The following is a 24503-nucleotide window of genomic DNA, read 5'->3' as shown; positions in this document are numbered from 1 at the left end:
TTCATGTAGTTTAGTTTCAGACTCCGTTTATAACTCCATTTGGAGAGGGGAACGTGTTTTCTAGGACTGTTGTGCTCGCCCTTCGACCCTCCTAGCCCAAGTGAGCCTTTATTAAGACTCCTTTAAAGGCCTTGGGAGTCATGAGACCCCCGCCCTGGGTGGAGCTTGTTCTTTAAATGAGGGCCTGGAACACAAAGCAGCCATCTGTTTGGGCCCCTGGATGGCAGATGGGGCCTGCCATGTGTGGCAGTACCTTCCTGAAAGGAAGTTCCTGTCCTGAAGAACTTTAGAAGTCAGCAAGATCACAAGACTGTGAAGGAGACCACAATGCCATGAAATTGAAGGAGAACTTGTTGGTACATGTGGAGATGTGCTAATTTGCTTACGAGAGACAAAAGTGAGGTGTTGGGTTGTTTTTCTTTTTAAGATTTATTTATTTATTTATTAGAAAGAGAGTGGGGGGAGGAGCAGAGGGAGAGAATCTCCAGCAGACTCCCCACTGAGCATGGAGCCCCACGCGGGACTGTCACACGATCCTGAGATCATGAGCTGAGCCAAAATCAAGAGTTGGCTACTCAACTGACTAAGCCACCCAGGTGCCCCAAAAGTGAGATTTCGGGGCACTTGGGTAGCTCAGTCGATTAAGTGTCTGCCTTCGGCTCAGGTAATGATCACAGGGTCCTCGGATTAAGCCCGCATTGGGCTCCCTGCTCAGTGGGGAGTCTGCTTCTCCCTCTCCCTATGCCTGCCGCTCCCTTGCTTGTGCTTTCTCTCTCTCTCTGTCAAATGAATAAATAAAATCTTTAAAAAAAAGAAGTGAGATTTCTTCCTCTGTTTTGTCTGTCAGAGAGGGCCCTTGCATTTTGGCTCTTATGCAGTCTTTTTTTTCTGCTGCTTCTCTCTCTCTTACAGCTCTTATACTCTAGAAAGAGCAACTGTGGAGATCCCTCATTTAATTCAAACACCTGAGTAGCCATAATTAAAGTTATCCCAGTGGGCAGCGGCACCTGAGGGTCCTGGAATCCATCCCGTGTCAGGCTCCACGCTCAGCAGGGAGTCTGCCTGAGGATTCTGTCCCTCTCCTCCCCTCCTCCCGCTTGCCTGTGCATGCGCGTTCTCTCTTTCTCTTTCTCTCTCTCTAAAATAAATAATTTAATTTTAAAAAAACTTATCCCACTGAGGACACAAAAATCCAAGGGAGGTAGTGTTGCCCCTGGGCAAGTAAGTTTTCTCTAGAAAGTTGTGGGTTTCCTACTTATGCTTAAAGATGTCATATTTTCTTTGCCTGACCTCCCTCTCCCAGGTTATTGAAAGCAATGGGATGGCAGGAATATCCTGAAAATGATGAGAATTGCCTCCCCCTCACAGAGGATGAGCTCAGAGAGTTCCACATGAAGACAGAGCAGGTACGTCATAAACCTTTTCTGGAGACCTGTTCGTGACTAGGGAAAGGAACAGGGCAATCATTGAGAGCCTCAGTTTAGTGTGAGAGAAGGACCTTGTAAAGGAAAATATAAAGTAAGTTGCCGTAGTAGAAATACAGAGGAGCGAATCACTGCCTAGGCAATACGGATCTCTCGTAGTGGATACAAAAACTAGGTCAGTAGTTAGCAGATTCCAGAAAGTAGTGTGTTCTTTCATCCTGGCAGCTCTACCCCCTTATCAGAACTGCAGGGCTTGTGTTCCAGAGTTTGGGCTGAGCCCTGGGTCTCTAGGGAAGCAGGCTTACCCCCACCCCCACCCCCAGCCCTGTGGTTTCCCTCTGATATTCTGGCTGGAGCCAAGAAACAGCCTCTTTGAATTTATCCAGCAAATGGCTGGATTCTTTCTGAGTGAAACACTTCCAGATCCTGAGATTTATAGCAATGAACAAGGTAAATGGAGTCTACAAACTTCATGGAGCTTACATTCTGATGGTTTTTATCTTTTATTTACATTTATTTTTATTTATGGTATTTATATTTAAAGCACAAATAAAAATAGTATTAAATCCTATAAAGAGAAATTACAGCTGACATAAAGACTGCTACTCAGAACTATTCTCTGAATCGTTGTCATCACCTGAGAACCTGTAGAAATAGATCATCTGAAACCCTACGTACTGAATCGGACTCTGCATTTTTAAAAAAGATCTGTAGGTAATTGATTTGCACATTACAGTTTGAAAAGCACAGCTCTGAGAAATCTTGGCTCTCTTAGAAGGGCCCCGTCTGCACTCTGCCGAGAATGGAGTCCCGCTGCCAGTGTAGTTGCTGATGGTTTTCTTTTCTCTTTTCCTGCGCACCACAGCTGAGAAGAAACGGCTTTGGGAAGAACGGCTTTCTGCAGAGTCGCGGTTCCAGCCTGTTCTCCCCTTGGAGAAGCACTTGTAAAGCAGAGTTTGAGGACTCAGACACGGAAACCAGTAGCAGTGAAACATCAGATGACGATGCCTGGAAGTAGGCATATAAATGCTCACAAATCTGACCCAGTAAACTCAGCTGTGTGTTTAGGGAGTATACAAAAGAAATCGTTCTTTTCCTTTTCTTATGTTGTTGAATACTTCATGCACAAGGGAAAATAATCCTATCCCAAAGAGAGGGCAGTTGGCTTGTTTAGCTTTTGTTATTGTTCTTCCCTGTTATCTGCTTAATAGAAGTTTGTGTGATGGGAAAGATTTTTTAAATACACACACACAGAGACACAGTATGTATGGGGCGATGCACAGGTGGGAGCTGGCAATGCGGAGAGGAGACGCCCGTCTGCAGCAGCAGCTCCTGCTACCAGCCCTTGGGGCACTCACCCCTGTGCTCAAGCAATCATTGTCAATGACAAAGTGACTATTGAAGTTATAATTGTATTAAATTAATGCTAATAATTTGGATATTTTATTTTATTTTTGGCTGCTCGGGTAACGTTAGCCCTTAACCAAGCATACATGGTTTTCTTTTTTTTCTCTTTTTCTTTCTTTCTTTCTTTCTTTCTTTCTTTCTTTCTTTCTTTCTTTCTTTTTTTTTTCCTTTTTTGGGTACAGCTGTAAAATATTTGGATATAGGAAATGTTGTGTTATTCTTGCAGCCTTGATATTCAGGGTGGATTGTAAAATATAAATTTTTGTGAGATTTCAAAGATTAAGATTATTTTGATAACATTATTTACAGATTTAAAAGATGTGGTTATCACAAGTCTGTTGAGGGGGAAAACTACTGCATAAAATAACTAACTTGGAATAAATATTTTGCATCAGTTTGGATTGTCTTGTGTAAGAAGTATATTTCCTTTAAAATTAGATGAGTGGATTCTTTGAGGGAAATACTTTTAGAAGTCTGAGGGAAATCTGAATTCAGACACAGCTGTTTCTCCTTTTAGCAGATACTTTTTTGATGCAGAAAAACTTGTGCAATAAATTATCAGTAATAAAATCAGAAACCCAAGTTTCCTTCCTGAAACTGATTTTCACTTGCCTGGGTATTTACCAGTGTGCATATTTCTAGGAAGGTTCCTGCTAAAGAGGAACATGGGAAAGGGTTTGAGCCAGTGCTGTGACCCATGGAGCGTGAGCAGTGGAGGAGGCGACCGGTGGGGGGGCGGGGCACAGTCTTTCATTCCACATACATTTCCCCAGCTCTCCCTGTACAGCCGGGCATTTTGCAAGGCTCTGGGGGTGCAGGGAATGCCCAGTCCTGTAGGGAAGAGCATAAACAATTATATTAAAAATGAAGCCTTAGACCAAAATTCAATGGACAAGTAGAAGTTAAAGTCAGCACACACTGACACTGGTGCTCTTTGGCCACCCCTACAGTACATGGTCCCTGGTGGATATAGAGGTCCAGAATCATACCCTAATGGGAGACAACCAGCAGGGTAACAGCCCTGATTGCATGTTAGAAAGATAATTTCCAGAAGGGAGAGAGGCTAGAGGCAGAGAGACCAGCATGACATTTGCTAGGTTCTAAAGGCTAGGAAGACAGAGACCCTATCTGCTACACTGTATTACATAGTCTCTCCTGCTGGTGTTACAAGCAGTCCATGTAGAAATGGTGGTTGAGATAGAGCCCTGAGAACTGTATCATATTTCACTGAATATATCTTTTAAAACATTACGTACTAATAAGAAAATTTGCTGAGTGCCTGGGTGGCTCAGTCCTTTAAGCTTCTTACTCTTGATTTTGGCTCAGGTCGTGATCTCAGGGTTGTGGGATCAAGCCCCAGTCAGGCTCCTTGCTTAGCAAGGAGTCTGCTTCTCTCTCTCCCCCCTTTCCTTCTGCCCCTCCTTCTGCTTGTGTTCTCTCTTTCTCTAATAAATTTTTTAAAAAAGAAAAGAAAACTTGCCAGGTTCTGATACTCCATTAATTGTTCGTCCTGTTGTTATCAGTGTTAAAATGGGGGGGAAAAAGGCATCTTAGAATCAGTGAAATACTATAAAATGAATTAAGCTGCAAAGGTATTAAACTGGAAATGAGAAGTAGGTTGAGATAGAGATATCCTGCCTGTTGGGTGTTGAGCTTTGCCACTTACTAGCTTTCACAGAACAAATTTCTAAAAATTTTCCCTTTTCTTGCTTGGAATTAAGCTGGCTGAGATCACATGCTTTGAAACACTTGTAACCTGTTGCTGCTCACACCTTGGTCTTTCACAGTGAGGGGGTGCTATGTAAGTCCCTGTCTTGTTTAGAAAGGGGAGTTTGTTGAGAAACATGGGGCTCAGAGCTCCTGCTGCTGACGGATGCATACATTTGGGGAGGTGGCAGAGATCTGATCAGCACAAAAGGCCTGCCTGGCCCCCTGGCCAGACTCAAATGAAGGGTTACCTTTCTATATTTGATTTCTTTATCTGACGGATTCATTGTGTTCTCCCAGAACTTTCATTCCTTGGGCTGTGCTAATTATCTTCCCTCTCTAGCCAAACAAAACAACCCCCCCCCCCAAAAAAAAGGAATGGGATTAGGGAAAAACTGCTAGCCTTGGTGTGACTTGGTTATGCAAAAGCTGTGCTTGCTCCCTGAGGGGCCCAGTGCATGGGAAGGCTCAAAGCTCGTCAGCCTGGGGGAAAGACTGGGGGAAAGACAAGTTTCCTGGCAGTAAGCCCAAAAGAGCAGACGGCTTCCTCTCCCAGGTGTTCCCTAGAACGGAGAATGACACTAACTTGGGTACCATCCGCTTGGGCAAAACAAGAATGAGCAAGATGATACTTCCCTGCCAGACACTATTAAATTACCAGTGATGGGGGGTGGGGAGTATGCAGCAGGGCCAGCCAGTCTAGGAGGCAGCTGTCCCTTCCCCTTTACATAGGCAGAGAAACTGAGCAGTAGTGTTGAGAGGGACTTGCCAATGTTCATGTAATGAGGTGGAGCTGACTTTGTGACACTTTTTCAAGCCAGGGGCTCCTCCCAAAGGTGACCAGCTTTTCTCCACCCATGCTCCAGACCTGCCTGGACCTGCCTAGACCTGCCGATGCTGCCCAGGGAGCTAAGTCTCCTCCCCAAACATAAACTGAATCTTGTAAACTCAGTAAACCTGGCCTTGCCTCTGGCTTTGTTTCATCCTCCTCTCCCTTTCCCCTGCCCTCGGTCCTGTCTCTTGCAGGTCTTGGCTGGCGTGTCAGGAAAGGGGTTCCATCCCATGGCTTCCTACTCTGGGGAGCCAGGGCTCTTGTCCTGTGGGTCCTGTGACATGGTTTTCCGCTCCTGGGCGCTGTTGGCCACCCACACTCAGCACTTCTGCATTGGCCGTCTGACCCCAGAGGTAACACCTGGAGCCCGCCTCTCAAAAGGGCCGCCTCTGTGGCCACATGGGTGGGTGGGTATTCAAGCAGTTCCGACCCTCAAGAGTCTTCATCCCCACACCCTGTCGCCAGGTGGTGCCACAAGAACACCAGGGCCTTCCAGAGCAGGCGGCCAGCAAATTGGCTCTTAAGAAGCTAACGGAAGAGGTACTCCGGGCTTTCCTCCCCAAGCCTACAGATCACGCGGCTCATGGGTCAGACTACCCCAAACCCAGAGATCACGGGTTCCGTTTTCTCCAGGTGCAGCGGCTGTGGCTGTACCTACAGGAAGTGCGACCCTGGATGGGAGAGGTCCCCAGGGGATTAGAAGGGCCCCGGAGCCAGACTGAGGCGCACACTCAGGGCCCCACCCCCGAAGCTGCTGGAAGCCCCGGCGAGCGGCTTCGCGCGCTGCAGGGGACTCACGCAAAGCGGGTGGCGGAGACGGAGTCACAGAGCCGAGCCCTGCAGCGGCGCAGCGAGGGTGAGGGAAAGGGACGGGGGATTACGGGCCCTCCCCGCCCCTCGCCCCTTAGCTTTGAGTTTGTGGGACCCATTGCGACTCGGTTCCTTGACGCCTCAGAACTGAGCCAACGCCTTCAAGGTTTGGCCCAGGCCCGGGGCGGAATATCACGCCTTTTTGGTCTGGAGCGGGAGCTTCGAGAACTGCGGGCGGAAGCCGGGCGAACGCGGGGAGCTCTAGAAGTGCTGGGGGCGCACGTTCAGCAGCTACAGCCGGAGTCGGGGTGAGACCGGCGCCGGTGATTCGGAGCGCGGCTGAGGCGTCCTGGGGGCGGGGCCCGGTCTGCGGGCGGAGCCGCGGTGGGAGCCTCGGGAGGGCGGGACGCGGGAGGCGTAGGCGCCCCCGCAGCCGGGAGGCCGCTTGTGTTCTGTCGGGGAGGGGCGGGGCTTCCGGAGGCCCGGCGTCTGGACCCGCAACACCTTCGCGCGGCTGTCCCACTGCCCCAGAACCCGGCTCGACGCCTTGCGAGAGGCAGAACTCTGTTGTCCGGTGCTACAGGCCAACCCAGGGACTCTGGCTACTGAGATCGGGTGAGGTCCGGGCCCCGGGGCGGCATGGGCGAAGCGCTGATCAGTCCCGGAAAGATGCTGCTGCCTTCTTGTCCCCTGCTCCCTCCCTAGGGCCCTGCGTGAGGCCTACGTTCGAGGCGGGGGCCGGAACCCCGGCGTTCTGGGCCAGCTATGTCAGTTGCAGGTGGAGGCCTCAGCACTGGAGCTGCGGAGGCTGCGGACCCGCAGAGGTGAACAGGGGGAGCCAGCCAGGAGGGCCTCCTGGAAGCGGTGGTCTTAATTCTGGGAGGAGAAAAGGGCGGTTGAGGGGGACGTCTTTGGCATGAGGAACACCTGAAGGTGGAGGACGTGGGTGGTCTTTGTGGCAATGGCTACAATGTTACCTGACAAGTCCAGCCTTGTCCAGAGAGACCTAAAGCTGGAGAGCTGCTCAGAGTTGTACCAGCTGGTCACCAGAGGTCAGAGGTGACAGGTCGGACTTTTTCACCGCAGGAAGACGGGCAGGTGACCCACTCGGGGAGCTTCTAGTAGTGGAAGCCGAAAACCGGCGCCTGGAGGCAGAAATCCTGGCCTTGCAGATGCAGAGGGGCGCGGGCCCTGCGTCCTGGGGTCAGCGAGCACCCTTGTCCCACACCACCGAGCTCTGCCCAGCAGGCTGAGCGCAGAGGAAGGGGTTAGAGGGCCCGTGCATGGGAATGAGGCGCGTGTTTGTGTCTTGTCCGTTCCTGCCCTCGCGCATCGCCCGGTGTCCCTACGTCTGGGTACGGCTCTCGGGAAAAAGTTGTCTCAGCCCTGTTACTGGCTGCGTCCGGCTCAGAGATGCCCTACTCTGCTCCCAGGGCCTAGGGAGCCTCCAGCTGCGGTGAATCCCAGCCCACGCCTGAGAAGGAGGGAAGATCCCCCACGCGTCCCGCCGCCGGTGGCTCCCCCGCTGCCGCTGCTTCCACACTCCACAGGCATCCTATTGAGTGGCACAGAACAGGCCGTGAGGACCCAGGGGTTGGGGCCTGGGCAGCTGTTTTGTGTAGTTGGGGAAGCATGGGCACCTGAGACTTTCCGCAGCTGTCAGCTCTTCCCCTACCCACAGCTGCGGGTTCCTGGAACCACGACCAGGAACCTAGGCCTGGATCCATACTGCCTCCTGCCGGCATCTGACGTTCTGGGCCCTGCACCCTATGACCCTGGGTGAGGCCTGCTCCCTCCCTCCTTTGACAGTCTCTGTGCCTTGGTCATCACTTCTGAATAAGGAGACCCACTAGGAAGAGCTAGGGTTGGGGAACTGACAGGGTGACAGGTAGGGGTGGGGGGACAGGGTTCAGAGGAGTTGGGGGGGGTTGTATAGGTGCCAGCTGAGACCTGTGTTCTTCAGGGCTGGCCTGGTCATTTTCTATGACTTCCTTCGGGGCCTTGAGGCTTCTTGGATTTGGGTGCAACTAATGACTGGCTTGAGCCGAGATGGACAGGATACAGGAGGGGCCACAGCATTGCCCCCAGCCCTTTGCTTGCCCCCACCTCCAGCTCCTGGGCCCATTGGCAACTGTGCCATCCTTGCCAGCAGGCAGCCTGTACCCAGGTCAGTAGATGGAGATTGGTGCTTTTTGTCACAATTAAGACTTTTCCCTCATTCTGCTGAGTTTTCCCATCTGTATACAGGGCCACTGGCTCTGAGAGCTGTCCAAGGAAGGAGGAACAGTTCTGGCTTCTGACACCTTGTTTCGGTTGTTCTAGACTGCCACCTTCACCATCAGTATCCCTGGTCTGTGAGCTACAGGCCTGGCAGGGGCTGGCATGGGCTAGGGAACCACAGCCCAAGGCTTGGGCCTCACTGGTGCTATTTGACCGGGATCGAAGGGTGTTAAGTGGCCGTTGGCGTCTTCCACTTCGGGCCCTTCCTCTGGACCCCAGCCTTGGCCTTGGGCAGCTGAATGGGATTCCCCAGGTGAGTGTGGAGGACAGGGACTGGATCTCCACCTCTCCAGGTACAGATGCAGTACCAGTACCATTTCATCTCTCTCCAGGTAGGTCAGGCTGAGCTCTTTCTGCGACTGGTTAACGCAAGAGATGCAGGTGTCCAGACACTGGCAGAGATCAATCCAGCAAGTGCCCAGGAGTACCAGTACCCACCTCCGGTGAGGGCCCACCTAGAGCTAGGGATATCACAGGTGTGACTGGTGTAGTTAATTGCCAGCATTTGTTGACCACGTTCCACATCGTCTCTGTAAATTAACTCCTTTATTCATACATCGTATTAGGCAAACTATGTAAACAGATAAGGAAATCAGAGCTACACAGTGAGGTTAACTTGGTTTACATTAGGTAGTCAAGATACAAACCTCTTGCTAAAGATGAACTTCTCCCTGTTCCACAGATGACCCGCTCACCTTCACTGGAAGCGCGCTCCCTTGCTCCAAAAGCCGGCTTTGTTGATCCCCCTCCTCCTGCAGAAGAGCCCCCTCAGCAGCAGAGTCAAGGGTAGATGGTTTGGGCCCTCCTCACAGCTTTGACCCACCGCCCCCCCGGCCTTCTGAGTCTAGGAGAATGTGGGCATGAGCCACAGGCTCAGAACGAGGACTAATGAAGCTTGTTGCCAGACCTGCAGCTTTACTACTCCACGTTCTCAGAGGGTCTAGAAGCAAATAGTAGATACAAGCTCAAAACAGGAGGTCCAACTACAGCTTTACCACCTTCCACAAATACTTGGCCTTTACCAGTTTTCCTCTTTGTGAAACATGTGAGGATTAAATGAATGTTGGGTATTTTCAGTATTGCCTGCAATATAAATTCTTTGAAAGGTGAGCGGGAACACTCTTTGTTAAAGGAACTTTATGAACTTATCCCCTCTCCCCCCCCTTTTTTTTTTTGCTAAAGCCCTTCTTACTGCCACACTTCACTCAGGACATCCTCTGGGAAGCCTTCCAGGCTATAAAGGTCCCCATGACCTAGGAGCTTCCATACCTTACACACTTACAGCGAGTCACATGTAAAATCTGGCTGAATTTTGAATATTGAGCCTAGCCCCAGAACCCAGTGTCAACCAAAGGCCTAAAATCCTCAGGATTAGGAACACGTATTACAGGGGCATCTTCAGGATGTTCAAAGCCAAAGATTTTGCAGCCATGAATTACTACAATCAGCCCAGAAAATACTCCATTTTCTCTTCCATTTATTTAGGAAACAAAATATAAACTGGAAATATAAGGCAGGCACGGTTTGGAACTCAGTTTGGAATTCAAATAATAACTGGTACTTAACAGGTTCTTAAACTAAGGGTCAGGGCTGAGGCAGCTCAGGCAGTCTCCCACTAGCCTTGCGCCCTGGACATCAGTGAGGTCCCAGTGGGATGGCTTTAGCAGCAGTATCCTGAGCACCAGCACCCTTTGACTGGGCAGCCAGAACTGGTGGGCCAGTTTCAGCCTTTCAACCCCACATCCCACACTGAAATGCTTCAGGTAGTTCGGGATCCTACTGGAAGATCTTTAAACACAAGTCCAGACCAGGAGCATTTTTTAGCATCTTTATTTGAGAAGACAAAACTGCAGGTGGGTAACAATTTGGATTCAAGTTATAAGATAGATATATATATCAGCCTTTCTGTACAGAAACAAAATGCCACCAGCCAGCTTCCCCACAAATTCTTCCAACCACATCCAAAGTGTCCAGTCTCTCTCTTAAGCCACTTTCAAACCAGAAAGCTCAATTCTCTACAGTTAGCACACCAGTTTTCTTCGAGGATCACTTTCCTTCACCCCTCCCTCACAAGTTTTCTTCAGAGTTCTTTTTCCAGGACATATTACTGACCCCCAATTGGAGACTAGGTGGGTAACAGTTATCACTTAAGGCCTGGCTCAGGCCGTTATCCGTTCACAAAGTCCACCAAACAGTATCAGCACCAAAGTGCAAGACTGTCACCAAGTCTTGTTTTCGTAGCCCCCATCAAGAGACAGCACCACTGAAGGTTTGCAAGACAGCGGAGTTCAGTATTTAAAATGGAAAAAATACAGCACCATTAGAAAACAGGGCTTATGGCTATGCTTGATTTGATCACCTCCACATTCAGACAGACAGGAACTTGGATGGGAACTTCCAACAGGTATCAGTACAGAAAGGGGCAGAGGAGTAGCTCTGACCACTATATAAAACCCAGAGTGCTCCAAGGCACACATTCTGCCAGTATTTAAGAAAAACAAAAACAAAAAAAAAATCAAAGCCTCAACCTTTGCTTACAATCTTTATTGAAGTTATACAAAAAGAATCCCCCCAAAGTGAAAAAATACATTATATACAAAAACACTTTCCCTCAGGAGGAAGGCTCTGGGCCCTCTCAACATGCAGTGCTTTCAACTGTAGCTCCGGCCTCCACTGTCCCCTCCACTGCTGCCCGGCTTTCAGCCTGATTCTCAGCCTGGAAGATAAATGGGGAGCCTGGGCATAAATGACCCTAGTTTAAACCGTTCTTACACAATCGAGTAGGCATTAGAGAAAGTGAACAGGTCTCCTAAAGCCTGCTTTTGCTCCCTACACTACTAACAGGACAATTACCACAAAATGTAAGGCCATTTCCTAACGTCTTTCTAACAGGTCTGACAGAGCCAACATTCATACGTTACTTGGGAAGGGAGCAAGCAGAAATAACCCAATGGTCTTGCCAATTAAGTGCCTTCTCATACATTCAATAGAGTGGGACCTGCAGAATGTACATAGTTTCCATTCGTCAATGAGACATTCTATATTCCATAACCAGTTTCCTGTTTCTATGAGGGTTGCATTCAAGTAATCCAAACAGGCTCAAGGTGAGGAACATGCACTTAGGAGGACTAGCTTCCCCAGGCCCTGAGAACAAGGGGAAATAAGGCAAGAGTCCAAGCCCTCTTAACTGCCCACCTCCTCCTCCATGTTTTCTGAAACTTCATTTCCACTGGACACGGCATCCCCACTGCCTCCATTCACCTCCAACTCTTGTTTGGCTTTCTTTGCATCATCTTTTCGGGGACTCTCTTCCTCTGGTTTCCTCTGAAGATAGAATTGGGAAGACTTCACAAACGTGCTGAATGTTTTTAAAAGTACTGTAAAACTTTTTAACAACCTCTTCACTCCTCTCCTCCCCCACTGCTGCCACCCCACGGTGCCGAGATCCTGAACACTGGGAACCACGGTTCTCAGGGTCTCTCCCATGGCCACAGGAAGCAGACCCCAACCTGTGCTTGGTACAATAAATTGGTCAGCCACAGTATACCAATCCGGCCTCTCTAGGAAAAGGGTGGGATGAGGGTGAGGAGCAGATCTGAATAGTAACCAAACCCCAAGTTTGTGAATCTAGAAACAAAGGAATCAGTCTCCCACAAGAGAAAAAAAAACAACTGTAATTGTTAAGCAGAAGATGGACTCATAGGAGTTTAAGTATCAGCAGGTCTGCCACTGAAGGACTACGGTCAAAAAAAACCCTGCCAGCTTCCTCAGATGAGCCGATCTAACCGGTTCTCAGCAGCTTTCCTGACAGTCCTGGGCCAAAAGAGGCCTGAAAAACTGTTAGAAGACATATCTGAGTGAAAACTACCTTCATTCAAATCCTCATCAACTTTGTAAAATGAATGTCTTACTGCACCCAATATTAGGGAACGTATTCCTGGTGTATCATTTGAAGCAAAAAACAAAAAGCAGACTGTAAAGAAAATAGAAAAGAAATGACCACATGTAGATTTACCTTCTTTCTGACAAGGTGGGAGATATCAGTCACGCAATTTGATGAAGAAGCACCGTCTGCTGGTTTTCTACTGGAAACCTGACAAAAAGGACTTTGTTAGCAATGTACAACTACACAGGACACAAACAGGCCTAATATTAAGTGACAAAATTCACCTGAATACTCACCGTGGAGACTGAAGTACCCCCTCCACCAGGAGTGAAACCTGAAGTAGAGCTCTCCACCTGTGCGAGAGGTGACAGACCCAAGTGGGTCCTAGGATGGAACCCACCCGGGCACCCACACACCTACAACAGGTACCTACCATCCAAACAACTGATTAAAACTCACATACTAGTGGGCCTCCATATACTAGCAAAATCATTCATTCCCCTCTACGTGCACCTGCCACCCCCAAACCAGGGGCTTAGGCACAGTGTAAATATTAAATTAACCCATCCATATCATCACCTGTGGCGCAGAACGCTCCCTGACATTCCAGCAGCCAATCAATACCTTGCTATCTATACAGAGTTTTCAGAAATGCAAGTAACAGCTTAACATTTCTTAAGCAAACACTATTTGTACTGTCAGAAGTTAACATACAGGTACTATTATCCCCATTTTACAGATGAGGCAACTAAGGCAAAGAAATGTTAAGTTCCATGCCCATGGTCACACATAATAAGCAGTAGATATAGAACTTAAACCCAGTCTGGCTCCAGAGCAGAGTCTCTTAAGCATTATACTACTTAATAGGAATAACTAGATAAATTCTCACGTTCCTTCTAACCACCAATTCCCTGGAAACCGTATCATGGTTCCTAGGCAACTGAACACTAATACCATGATGCCTTCCAACATCAAACATGCTATTATCAAAACTTCAGAACTTTAAAAGGAAACCAAACCAACCAGAGTTGCTTTCAGAGCCAGTTCAGCTACATTCCCACTACGCTGGGACTCCTTTGCATCTTCTATCTTCTCTCTAATTTCAGGTAGCAGTTCCTTCAGCTCTTCAATTTCTTTCTCATATTCAGTAGATGATCCTTCAGCCTCCTTCATCTGCTCACTTAGTACAGCTACAAAGAACAGGCTGAAGTGATCAGTAATAGTTACCACCAAAGGATCCTTTTTTTTTTTTTTCATCTTGATGGTTACTGGATCCAGTCAAGCTTATCGTCAAATAGCTGATCCTCACTCACCCATTCTCTTCTCAATGACGTCAATAGATCTGCTGAACTGTGCCACTGCCTCGTCATACTGAGAGTTGTACCCATAGGCCAAGCCCAGCTGGTAGTGGGTCTCTGCGAGGAGACGGTCATGGGCTTCCAGGTACTGCTCTTGCAGGTTTAGGCAAGCCTGGAACTCCTCCACAGCTTGGACATAATTCTCTAATGAAGAGAAAAAGAACAGCAAGCAAATGGACAGCATTTAAGATATAATACTTCTAAATTTTAGACCATTCTACAGGAATGCTCTCCTGTTTTAGATTGTATTTTCTTTGTAGCATCTCCAGGATACTGGACTATAAAAAATATTTAACTGGGGGCAGGGGGAACCCTACTAGAGACTTCAAGAAGAGACTGTTCGCTATTCTAGGAATTACAGGAACGCAAACCGACTATCGTCTTAAAGGCAATGCCAGTGGTGCCTGGGTGGCTCAGCTGGTTAAGCAACTACCTTCGGCTCAGGTCATGATCTCAGGGTTCTGGGATTGGCCACGCATCAGACTCCTTGCTCAGCAGGGAGCCTGCTTCTGCCCCTCTCCCTACTCGTGCTTTCTCTAATAAAATCTTAAAAAAAAAAAAAGCCAATGGCCCACAACTTGCGATCAATCAAGCTGAATTTTAAGGAATTAGAGGAAGAAAAGGGGGGGGAACATTAAAGGAAAGAGTAAAATGGAACATGTATTACCAGATTCAACACTAACTTCTCCAAGTTTAAGATGGGCCTGTGCAGCATAAAGCTGAGCTTCTTTTGTTTCTTGCCTAAAAGAAGGAAAAGATGACCAGAAACCTTAATAGCATTTGTCCAAGCCTAACTGATATTCTGCTTCCAACCTCCAAACTCCCAACCTGAGCCTAGAAACATTGAAAAGTTTTACCTTTTAAAAATGATCTTTGCTAAATCCAGCATATCCCAGGCAAGCTCTAGATTCCCGATCTCCTCCTCTTCATTTTCTTGAAGAGACTAAAAAGTATATCCAAATCATTGGTATTAGGCAGAAGTATAAGATAGGTATCTTCAGATCGCTAATCTAAATGTTAAAATTTAATACAGCTTATAAAAACCCCACATGATTTAGGATTCAAATTTTGGACTTTCTCCCTAAAACCTACAGAATGGGTCCCTGTAATCCTTATATCCCAAGTCATCACCTTATGTCAGTGACATCTAACAGTGACCTGTTGGGTCCCATCCCAACATCCTCGGATTAAATGGATCTGTGTATTCTAGGTAAGAACAAAGAGTCCCCAATCCCTAACCAAGAAATGACTATGATAATCACACCTACCCTACTGAGCTACAGTCCTACAACAAGAAAACAGATGATGATGATAATAATTTACCTTGTTTTCAACAAGTGATTCATGTGGTGTTTCTTCAGCCTTGTCATTTTCTTTATCTTCCTCTTCTGAGCCTTCAGTTTCTGCAAGCAAAAATTCCTCAGTATTGAGAATACTAAGGATGGATATCTTCTAACTAGTCAGATTCCAATAAATGCCTGTCAACCTATATTCTGAAGTAGAACAGGCCACATGCTAAGTCAGTTAATATTTGAACTGAATATAAATACAAAGCCAGTGATTACAGTCTAATGCAAGTGTAACCTAGATTTAGACTGTATAATCTTACGGTGTGTCTGTGGTTTACACCTTCAGGGATCAGAAGGCTGAATGTTTCTCTTCTAAAAGTCCATCTGGATCATTCAGATCAAGACAGGTTAGCTACTGTAGGCTTTTATTCACTAGATAACCTCCCATCTACTTAGCCAGAAGCAGTTGGAGAACTCAGCCAGTGTTCCTGGTGTCTTTAAGCAGCCATTTGTTATATAACACTAACACACTGAGACAGTACAAAAAGTTAAATTACCCCAGTCCATTCAGAGAAAGAATGTTCAAGAGACTAGCTTTCCCACAACACAGCTGTGGAGAGAAAAGCATAGTCCTTAACAACTCTCACCAATGAGCACGCCACAGACTCCAGCCAGCTCTAGCATGTACAGAATTGAGTGAGCAGTACCACAACCAATTGTTTTACTCAAGTATAATGTTAAAATCTGCAACCATACTGACACCCTATTTCACCATACTGACATACGTTCACAAGTCAACTGCTTTTAAGAACACACTGCTGATAAAACAGCTCTAAGTACCACTTGAAGTTCAGAATGTCATAGGATTAAAAATGGGCTTTTGGGGCACCTAACAGTTCATGAATTGGGTATAATGTGCCTACCTCTGCCATCTTTCATTAAACATTTTTAACACAAACAAAAGAGCTCAAATACTGTCTCCTAACAAGCTAGGATGGGAACATAAATATGCAATTAGGCCTTAGAGCCATGAAGTCAGGCTAAAGGAATTTTATCTTTTAGCAAGACTGCTTCAGAATGGGAACAGGCACAGAAAACTCCTAAACATTATAAATTAGTGTGACAATCTAAAGAAGTCCTGTAAGAAGGGCGCCTGGCTGGCTTGGTTGGTGGAGCATGCAACTCTTGATCTCAGTGTTGTGAGTTCTAGCCCCACACTGGGTGTAGAGATTACTTAAGAATAAAAATTAAAAAAAAAAAAAAATTCCACTAAGTACCAGTTACAAGTTAATTGACCTCTATAGCAAACAGTTTTTATCAAATGACTTACTTTTCCCCTGGTGACCATGTAATTTAGTGTTTCTGAAATAAATACCCACCTTCATACACCATTATCTTTCTGTACCCAAATTTCCAAGTCATTTGTATACTCAGTACTCTGTCAGACTAGATGGGTAATTTTATTAAGTCTGACAATGAGGCCCATTCTCAAGGAGAATTCTCAAGACGGGTGAGGTAAATCTATGAAACATTTTTACTTTCCTAATTTGTAGGAAAAATCAACAAAATGTGTATTGTTATTCTATATTCTTAAATTATCTGGTATCTGTTCCTACTCATACCAGAATGCCAGGTGACATCTAAGTTGGCATAAAATCTTACTGAGCTTTACATCAAATTTTTAAATTAAAATTCTTACAATAATCAGAAAAATACTGGTTTCCCTTGAGAAATCTGTACTATCTTCAAGTAATGGTGAAGAGAAAGCTAGGTTAATGAGAAAGCCATTACTTTAAAACAACATTTTCCAACCTGGTAACCTATACCCAGGTATTAATGGGAATGCCCTGATGTCCTCAGTGAAGTGATCTGTTAAAATATTTTCCAAGCTTCTTTGAAAATGGAATCTTCTTTGTAGCATGCCTATTACCATCCTTTGGAAAAAGAGAAACACAGTTTTATACCATTTCTCTGATTTGTAGCCTGTTCAAAGTTAAGGGCACAGAATAGCGCAAAGAAAAATTCCTCTTAGAGACAAGTAAAGGCAATCTGCTGATTCTTTGGTTATTCTAGCACTCCCACAGGATTAAGTCACGTAAACACTACAGATTGACCAGTATAGTCTGTCTGAGCATAGTCAAGGTCTGTGCCTAAAATTTAAAAACTTTGTTCACTTACCAATCATATCTAGCATGACATTTAGAAAAGAACAGACCAATTATCTTTAGGGATATAGACAGCCTGAGAGGTGGCAGAAAATGAGATTGTGAAAAAACCTCTGGGGTGCTTGGCTGGCTCAGTCAGTACAGCATGTGACTCCTGATCTTGGCGTTGTGGGTTTGAGCCCCACATTGGGTGGATTACTTAAAAATAAAATTAAAAAAAAAGAGAGAGAGAAAACCACTTACACTATTTTTGCAGGCTAGTGCTGCCACATAAATAGAGCACAGAGAGTAAAAGTTTAGGCCTTAGAGCCTGAAAGGTTTGGGTACCTCAGCCCTCCCCTTATTGGCAGTGTGACCAAGGCAAATTACTTAAGTTCTTTCTGCCATTTCTTCATCTGTAAAATACGGAAAATTGTACCTTCTTTATGAGTATCGTGGTCCCCAGGGCACCTACTAAAAAAAATCCAACTGATGACTCCTAGGCTTTTATAAGTACTTTAAAAAGAGTGACCAGAGGGGCACCTGGGTGGCACCGTCATTTAAGAGTCTGACTCTTGGTTTCGGCTCAGGTCCTGATCCCAGGGTCATGAGATCAAGCCCCACATCGGGCTCTGTGCTGAGCACAGAGTCTGCTAAAGTTTCTTCCTGCCTCTTTCTCTCTCTCAAATAAATAAATAAATCCTTAAAAAAATAAAGAGTGACCAGAAAGTTTCTGATAAGAGGTGGGTTAAAGGAGGAGATAAAAAGTCACCTTCCTCACTGTGAGATAGGCTTGGGAAGAACATACAGTCATGTCAGATCTAGGGTCTGATTCTAGTACTATGACTTAGTGTTTGGCCCTAAACAAGTAACATAAGCCCTAAGCCTCCATTTCCTCATGGCTATAAGTGGAGTAATACTCCTACTACATAGTATTATTCTGGAATAAAAAATAATGTATGTGAGAGAGCTGTACCATGTTGCTTATGATCCAGCTGAATAGTTTTTGAACTGGAGAAATAGGACCTTTCTACGTAGCTTATTATTCAAAGTTCAACTTAAAAGAGCCAGCAGAACTTCTTACTACCTTTGATCACTATCATTAAAGATTAAGACATGGTAGTTTTTTAAAAATTAAAGATTCAGTTCTGTGCCTTTTCCATAAAGAACTCCTAAAACCCAACAAGCAGCCCAATGGTGCTACCATTTAGCCAATTCGCTTCTGGTTACCATGCCTGTGCTGGCTGGAGTGCAAGGACCTGCACATAGGTAGAATGTAGTTTACCAGAATGAGCTGCAAGTACTGACAGTGGGTCTTTGAAAAACTAAACAGAACTCTTAGTCTGTCAATTATACAAGTGATAACTATTAACTGGAATATACCTGTGGTTATTAATACCAACGTTAGATGAGCTTTACAGACAGACAGTAGAATCCTCAAATGATAGTACAACTCAAGTCAGACGTGCCAATTATGCAATTGGTAATTAGAGGCTTATACATCTTGATGGAAATGAATCAAAATTAGACCAATAATATTACACAAAGCATCCACGCTTTTATAACGTTCTAAGTAACAAAAACTTCAGTTTAGCAGCCAAAGCGAGCATGAAATGAGGGGGAAAGCAGCAAGAGGGCTAATGGTTTTTTGTTAACTTTTGGAGGGGGCTAATTTAAAACTAATGTAAGTAAGCCTCTAAACACTTCCTGAAGACTAAAGTAAAAGAGGGTCACCAGAATTCTTTCACTGTAGTTAACTGCCTTCATTTAAATGGCGTGCCTGCTTAAGTGTACCAATTCACTGGATTCTACTGCTCTAATCCTGCTTCCTAAAGCAGAGAATAGGAACCACGTGAACAGTAAATTAAATAATCCAGAGGCATGCAAGTGAACATCCATTCAGCATTCTCTGCCAGCCCAGCCCAGCCCACTATTTCCCTACCTACCCCACCAGCCCCCATCCACCTCTATTGGCTAGTATGGTACAAGTTACTGATAGCTAGCCAAGTCTCAGAAATCACAGAGAAGGCCTATTTTGCAGTTAGTAAAAGCGTTAGTTTATAAGCCAGCTGAAGACTTGCTTTTGATTTTACTTGCTCAACTTATCACAATCTTCTTAAACTATCCCCCATTTTTATTTAGCCCTTTCCTAATCCAAAGGCAGACGGAAAATCCTGAATGGAAGGCTGACTTTTACCCATGATTAGTGAGTCAAATCCAGAATGTACTCCACCCACTGCAGCTCTTGCACATCCCGGTTACCTTCACCCTCTTTCATCTGTTCTTCTCTCTGTTGTGTTTCTTCATTAGCAGCTATCTTAACTTTGTCTTCAGGGGGTTTCTCAGTAGCTCCCCGGGCTACCTTGGTCTCAACCCCATCGCCAGCTGCCTCAGACTCTTCTATGGACAGCTTAGTCTCCTCCTGGCTAGGAACCAACTCTACCCTGACTTTCTCCTCTAGTCCTGAGCCATCTTTTGTTTCTGTCGGTCCTTCTGTACTAATCTGTTGTTCAACAGGAGTCTGACCTCCTGCAGCTGACAGTCCATTGACTGTACCATCCTTAGGGAGAACTGTGGCCTCATGCCCAGGCTTCTCAGAGACTTCCGACCCAGCTTCTGCAGCTGAGGCCTCTGCAGCCCCTACTGTCACCTCTGGTGACTCTTCAGCAGGAGGCACTTCTTGCCCTACCATCTGCTCAAGAACAGCCTTTCCCGGCTCATTTTCAGAGGCTACCTGCTCCTTTGGCTCATCCCCACCCACACCCACTGGCTTGACTGTTGAATCTATAGGCTTTGCTTCTGCCTCCACCGCAGTACCCTGCTTTTCAAGAGTTGTAACAGGCTGCTCTCCCGAAGCTTCTTCTGGCTTCTCCTCTAAGCTCACAATTACTTTTCCCTGCTTCTCCTGACCTCCTTTTTCTCTGCATTCTTCTTGGACATCAGTTCCACAAACTGATTTTCCTTCCTCAGCATCTGGTACTTCCTGTTCTGGCTTCCCAGAAGTGACCTTGGCTTCATTCAGTCCTTCTGGTGCTGCTATTTCTTTTGTCTCAGTGGTTTCAGTTAACTGATCTGGAGTAGATTCAACTTTTTCCTGTAGTTCCTCTGCAGGCTCACTTATATCCATGTCTTCTCTTCCACCCTTCTCCATTTCAGTCTCCTGCTCTTTATCAATTTCAGGCTTTACCAGAGACTGGTCTTCTGGTTTTTTTGCTTCTTCTTTTTCTCCCATGGCGTCATAAACCTGTTCTCTCAACTCTTCCCTTGCTTCCTCTACATGGTTAAAGAACATGAAGCATAAATGTCTTCGAATTTAGTGATAAAGGCATAAATGGAAACTAAAAATACATTCCCTTAAAACCCTCAAACAGCTTGGCTTAAATTTTAGCAGATGGCCTAAAATTATCTGCCCCCTTGAGAAAAAGCAAAGGGAAAAAGTCCCAGATAGCAGAGCAACTTATTGCCAAAGAAACCCAAGCTCCTTAAATGAGATATTATTTTACTTGAGCATTCTCATTATGTTAGGTTAAGAGATGCCAAGCTTTATGCTCTCCTCTAAACATTATAAACTCCACCTAATATGTAAAACTCTAGTAGCCAAACTCTGCTTAGAATTTAACATTTAATTTTCTTAGACACAAAAAATGTAAAGACTCCAAAAGCACTGCTATTAAAATAACTGAGCTGCAGACTTTTAAAATTTTGTGTCAGAAAAATATTTAAGGTTATATTTATTTAAAATATCAATTTAAATAACCACATTTATTGGGGGAAATTAAGTTTTACTTTTATAAAAGCCTGCTGTCAACTTAAGTAATTGGCTATCTGCACTATAGTCTCTGCCAGATGCAGGTATCACCCCAGGCAACTTAGAAGAGACCATCCAGAATAGGGAAAGCCCTAGTCCCATCACTTGTACACAAGGAATATACGTCGCATCTCCTGAATGTCACATGCAACTCCACATACCATCTATGTTATCATTATTTTCTACCAGAGATTCGTCTTCTGTTTTTTCTCCTTCCTCCTCTTCCACATGCACACCTTCCAGGGCATTTCCCAACACACCATTCTCCATTCTGGGAGAACAAAAGGAGAAAACACCAAAGATATGATGGCTAGAACCTAACAGGTTTTTTTTTTTTCCTAAGACAAATTATAGTCCGTTATTATAAAAGCAACAGAAAAGCAACTGAGTGCAGAGAATATAAACTCTAAGTATTCATGGAAGAAAAGCAGTGATCAAAACTAATATAAATTAAGGCGGTAAAAGCACTGGGAAAAAAAGCATACCCTTCATCCTGCCACCTAAAAAACACCAATGACTCTTTTCAAAAGAACAAAACCAATATAAATTCGCTTTACAACAGGGCCATGATATTTCCCAAACTTCACATCCACCCCCATATTTCTTTAGTTGGCTTTAAAACATTCTGGCAAGACGTTCATGAAAAATCAGAATGATCTACAAAATTAGAAAACTTACCAGAACTGAGATGAAATGAGGCACAAAATATTTGCTAGTCTGTGTACCCTCAATATATTTTATTCTGGTTAATAAACTCCAGTGGAAAATACACAACTTTCCATTACTGGTTTTATTTACTAGACATTTTCATATGCTAGTGTTTTCAAATTGTCCTTCATTCAGTCCTTGTTAAGGAGGACTGTTTTGTGCTGAGAGTGCTTTTAAAAGTTCTCTCTCTATACTGGACTTATGGTCCAAAAATAAATTATGACCATTCACTAATACTCTGCTTCTAAAGACCCCAAAGTCAAAACCCAAGCGTAAGTTTACTCTGAATCGACTGCATTCCAAAACTTCCATCAATATTTCATGTTCCTGCTAAACCCCCTTTCTTAGTAAAACCAGTCTCACCCAGATCAGATGAAATTGCAAAGCTAGTAAATAATCTTGGCAAACAAAGTTTTTAAATAGACAGTTAATGTGATATAAAACACCCTACTTAAAAACTGCGGTGTGAGGGGCACCTGGGTAGCTCAGTTGATGACACGTCAGACTGTTGATTTCAGCTCAGGTTATGGCTGCAGGGTTGTGAGATGGAGCCCCGCATCAGGCTCCTGCTCATGGGCAGTCTGCCTAAGGATTCTCTCCCTCTCCCTCCACCCCTCCGTCCCCCCCCATTCTCTCTCAAATAAATCTTAAAAAACAAAAAAAACTCTGCAGCTCGAAAGACATACCTTGCCAACTCCAGAAGTGATTTCCCATAGAAAAAGAAGGCTTCTCCACACTCATTAGCTGTCTCTCCATACTTCTTACCTCTACAAAGAGAATAAACATTTAAGATCTGAATTAAAATCTACTCTAAAATACTTATTTCTAGTTCTTTAAATTATAAAATGACATTTCTCCAGTGACACATTCTTCTAGGAAACCAATACTCCCCCCTCCTCTTGCTTTCAAGTCAAGGTCAAAGGGACTTTAAAAAACAATGTATGGGGCACCTGGGTGACTCAGCTCAGGTCTTGATCTCAGGGCCATTGAGTCCAAAGCCCCATGTTACGGAGTGGCTGGGTGGCTAAGCTGTCCGACTTCGGCTCAGGTCAAGATCTCAGGGTCCTAGGACTGAGCCCTGTAAGGGGTTCTGCACTCAGCAGGGCATCTCTTGTCCTCTCCCTCTGCCCCTCCTCCCACTCATGCTACCTTTCTCTCTCAAATAAAATCTTTAAAAACAAACAAATAAGGGGCACGTGGGTGGCTCAGGCGATTAAGCGTCTGCCTTCAGCTCAGGTCATGATCTCAGGGTCCTGGGATCTGAGCCCTACATCGGGCTCAATGCTCACCCTGCTTGTGCTCTCGCACGTTCTCTCTCTCTCAGGTGAATAAATAAAAATCTTTATTTTAAAAATAAATAAATAAATAAACACACGCACAATGTATGAAGTTAATATATTGCCTAGTCTTTCTCTCTATATAGATGTAGCAAGTGACACCGATTTGCTGCAGTTATACTATATCATCTCAGAGCCAAACTACATTAATAGGTATTTCTCCTACTATATGATGAGTGGCAGTATGGCCCAAACAGTTAAAGGACCTTTGGGAGGGACCTAAAGGATAAGGTATATGGAAAGACATCATGTTATTAGAGATAAGAACTTATTCTCTGGAGTCAGACTGCCTGGGTTCAAATTCCATGTCTAAACCTTAACCAGCTGTATAAACCTCAGACTCAGTGCCTTGGTTTTCTCATCTATAAAACAGAAATGTTAAGAACTGTTCAAAATCTATTGTAAGAACTGAATTAATAATGCCCGTAAAAGTATTTAAAACGAGGGCGCCTGGGTGGCACAGCGGTTAAGCGTCTGCCTTCGGCTCAGGGCGTGATCCTGGAGTTGCGGGATCGAGCCCCACATCGGGCTCCTCTGCTATGAGCCTGCTTCTTCCTCTCCCACTTCCCCTGCTTGTGTTCCCTCTCTCGTTGGCTGTCTCTATCTCTGTCTAATAAATAAAATCTTTAAAAAAAAAAGTATTTAAAACGATGCTTAGAAATACAAACTATTTTTTTTAAGATTTTATTTTTTTTTAAAGATTTTATTTATTTATTTGACAGAGACAGACAGCCAGCGAGAGAGAACACAAGCAGGGGGAGTGGGAGAGGAAGAAGCAGACTTCCAGCGGAGGAGCCTGATGTGAGGCTCGATCCCGCGACTCCAGGATCACGCCCTGAGCCGAAGGCAGACGCTTAACCTCTGTGCCACCCAGGCGCCCCAGAAATACAAATAGTATTATACATAAGTTTTAGCTATTAATATCTAGACAAGAAGACAGAAAGGGAAACAAATCACAAGTGTGATAAATGAAGGAGGAGGTACTTTAGGTAGAGCAGAGACTAGTTTTTATGGAGGAAAGGATTGGCTGAAGTCATGCAAAGTCAGGACAGCTAATGGCCTTTACAGCCTAGTGAGATTAACTACAGAAACTAAGCACAGAGTATTATGAGGGTCATGTTTAAGTATAATCTACTAGATTAGAACAGTGCATCTCAAATTTTCCCCTGAGATATCCTTGAAGGCAGGACAGTGAAAATACCGATCTCTAGATATCTGGTAAGAAAATAAGCTAAGAAGTATGTTTATTTGTGCTTATTCTTTAAAACTTAGATTTTAGCAGTTTACACTGTAAGAAATAATACATTTTTGGGGCGCCTGGGTGGCACAGCGGTTAAGCATCTGCCTTCGGCTCAGGGCGTGATCCCGGCGTTATGGGATCGAGCCCCACATCAGGCTCCTCTGCTATGAGCCTGCTTCTTCCTCTCCCACTCCCCCTGCTTGTGTTCCCTCTCTCACTGGCTGTCTCTATCTCTGTCGAATAAATAAATAAAATCTTTAAAAAAAAAAAAAA

At 45.1% G+C, this 24503-nt stretch overlaps 3 protein-coding genes across 15 annotated transcripts in view; 2 read left to right on the top strand and 1 right to left on the bottom strand.

The window, feature by feature from the left end:
- GPBP1L1 (GC-rich promoter binding protein 1 like 1) overlaps positions 1–3227 on the top strand; it is a 61225-nt gene extending 57998 nt beyond the window's left edge. For all 9 annotated transcript variants that reach the window (XM_034651691.1, XM_002919455.4, XM_034651686.1 and 6 more), the window contains 2 exons: positions 1304–1406; positions 2290–3227. In XM_034651691.1, the coding sequence (XP_034507582.1) occupies positions 1304–1406; positions 2290–2442 (256 nt within the window). In that variant the 3' untranslated portion in view covers positions 2443–3227. The remainder of the gene's footprint in view (positions 1–1303; positions 1407–2289) is intronic.
- Positions 3228–3381: 154 nt separating this feature from the next.
- CCDC17 (coiled-coil domain containing 17) lies at positions 3382–9535 on the top strand. The gene is given in 13 exon segments (XM_034651707.1): positions 3382–5723; positions 5836–5910; positions 6004–6226; positions 6326–6488; positions 6712–6795; positions 6886–7004; positions 7267–7364; positions 7592–7959; positions 8144–8347; positions 8503–8713; positions 8793–8903; positions 9143–9224; positions 9227–9535. Coding segments are annotated over 13 exon segments (2127 nt in total). The 5' UTR covers positions 3382–5432; the 3' UTR covers positions 9325–9535.
- Positions 9536–10274: 739 nt separating this feature from the next.
- The window catches only part of NASP (nuclear autoantigenic sperm protein), a 44654-nt gene continuing 30425 nt past the window's right edge, over positions 10275–24503 (bottom strand). The window contains exons 4-15 of one of the 5 annotated variants that reach the window (XM_034651591.1): positions 22340–22420; positions 21107–21216; positions 19400–20410; positions 15028–15107; positions 14562–14647; positions 14372–14445; positions 13660–13848; positions 13370–13536; positions 12631–12699; positions 12476–12553; positions 11656–11784; positions 10275–11176 (exon numbers count right to left, since the gene is read on the bottom strand). In XM_034651591.1, the coding sequence (XP_034507482.1) occupies positions 11096–11176; positions 11656–11784; positions 12476–12553; positions 12631–12699; positions 13370–13536; positions 13660–13848; positions 14372–14445; positions 14562–14647; positions 15028–15107; positions 19400–20410; positions 21107–21216; positions 22340–22420 (2155 nt within the window). In that variant the 3' untranslated portion in view covers positions 10275–11095. The remainder of the gene's footprint in view (positions 11177–11655; positions 11785–12475; positions 12554–12630; positions 12700–13369; positions 13537–13659; positions 13849–14371; positions 14446–14561; positions 14648–15027; positions 15108–19399; positions 20411–21106; positions 21217–22339; positions 22421–24503) is intronic. The other 4 variants (XM_034651585.1, XM_034651599.1, XM_034651607.1 and 1 more) reach the window with 4 other exon arrangements.

This window comes from Ailuropoda melanoleuca, chromosome 2, assembly GCF_002007445.2.
Source record: "Ailuropoda melanoleuca isolate Jingjing chromosome 2, ASM200744v2, whole genome shotgun sequence".
NCBI lineage: Eukaryota > Metazoa > Chordata > Mammalia > Carnivora > Ursidae > Ailuropoda > Ailuropoda melanoleuca.
Note: the sequence above shows the minus strand (reverse complement) of the source record. Positions and strands in the feature narration are given on the sequence as shown.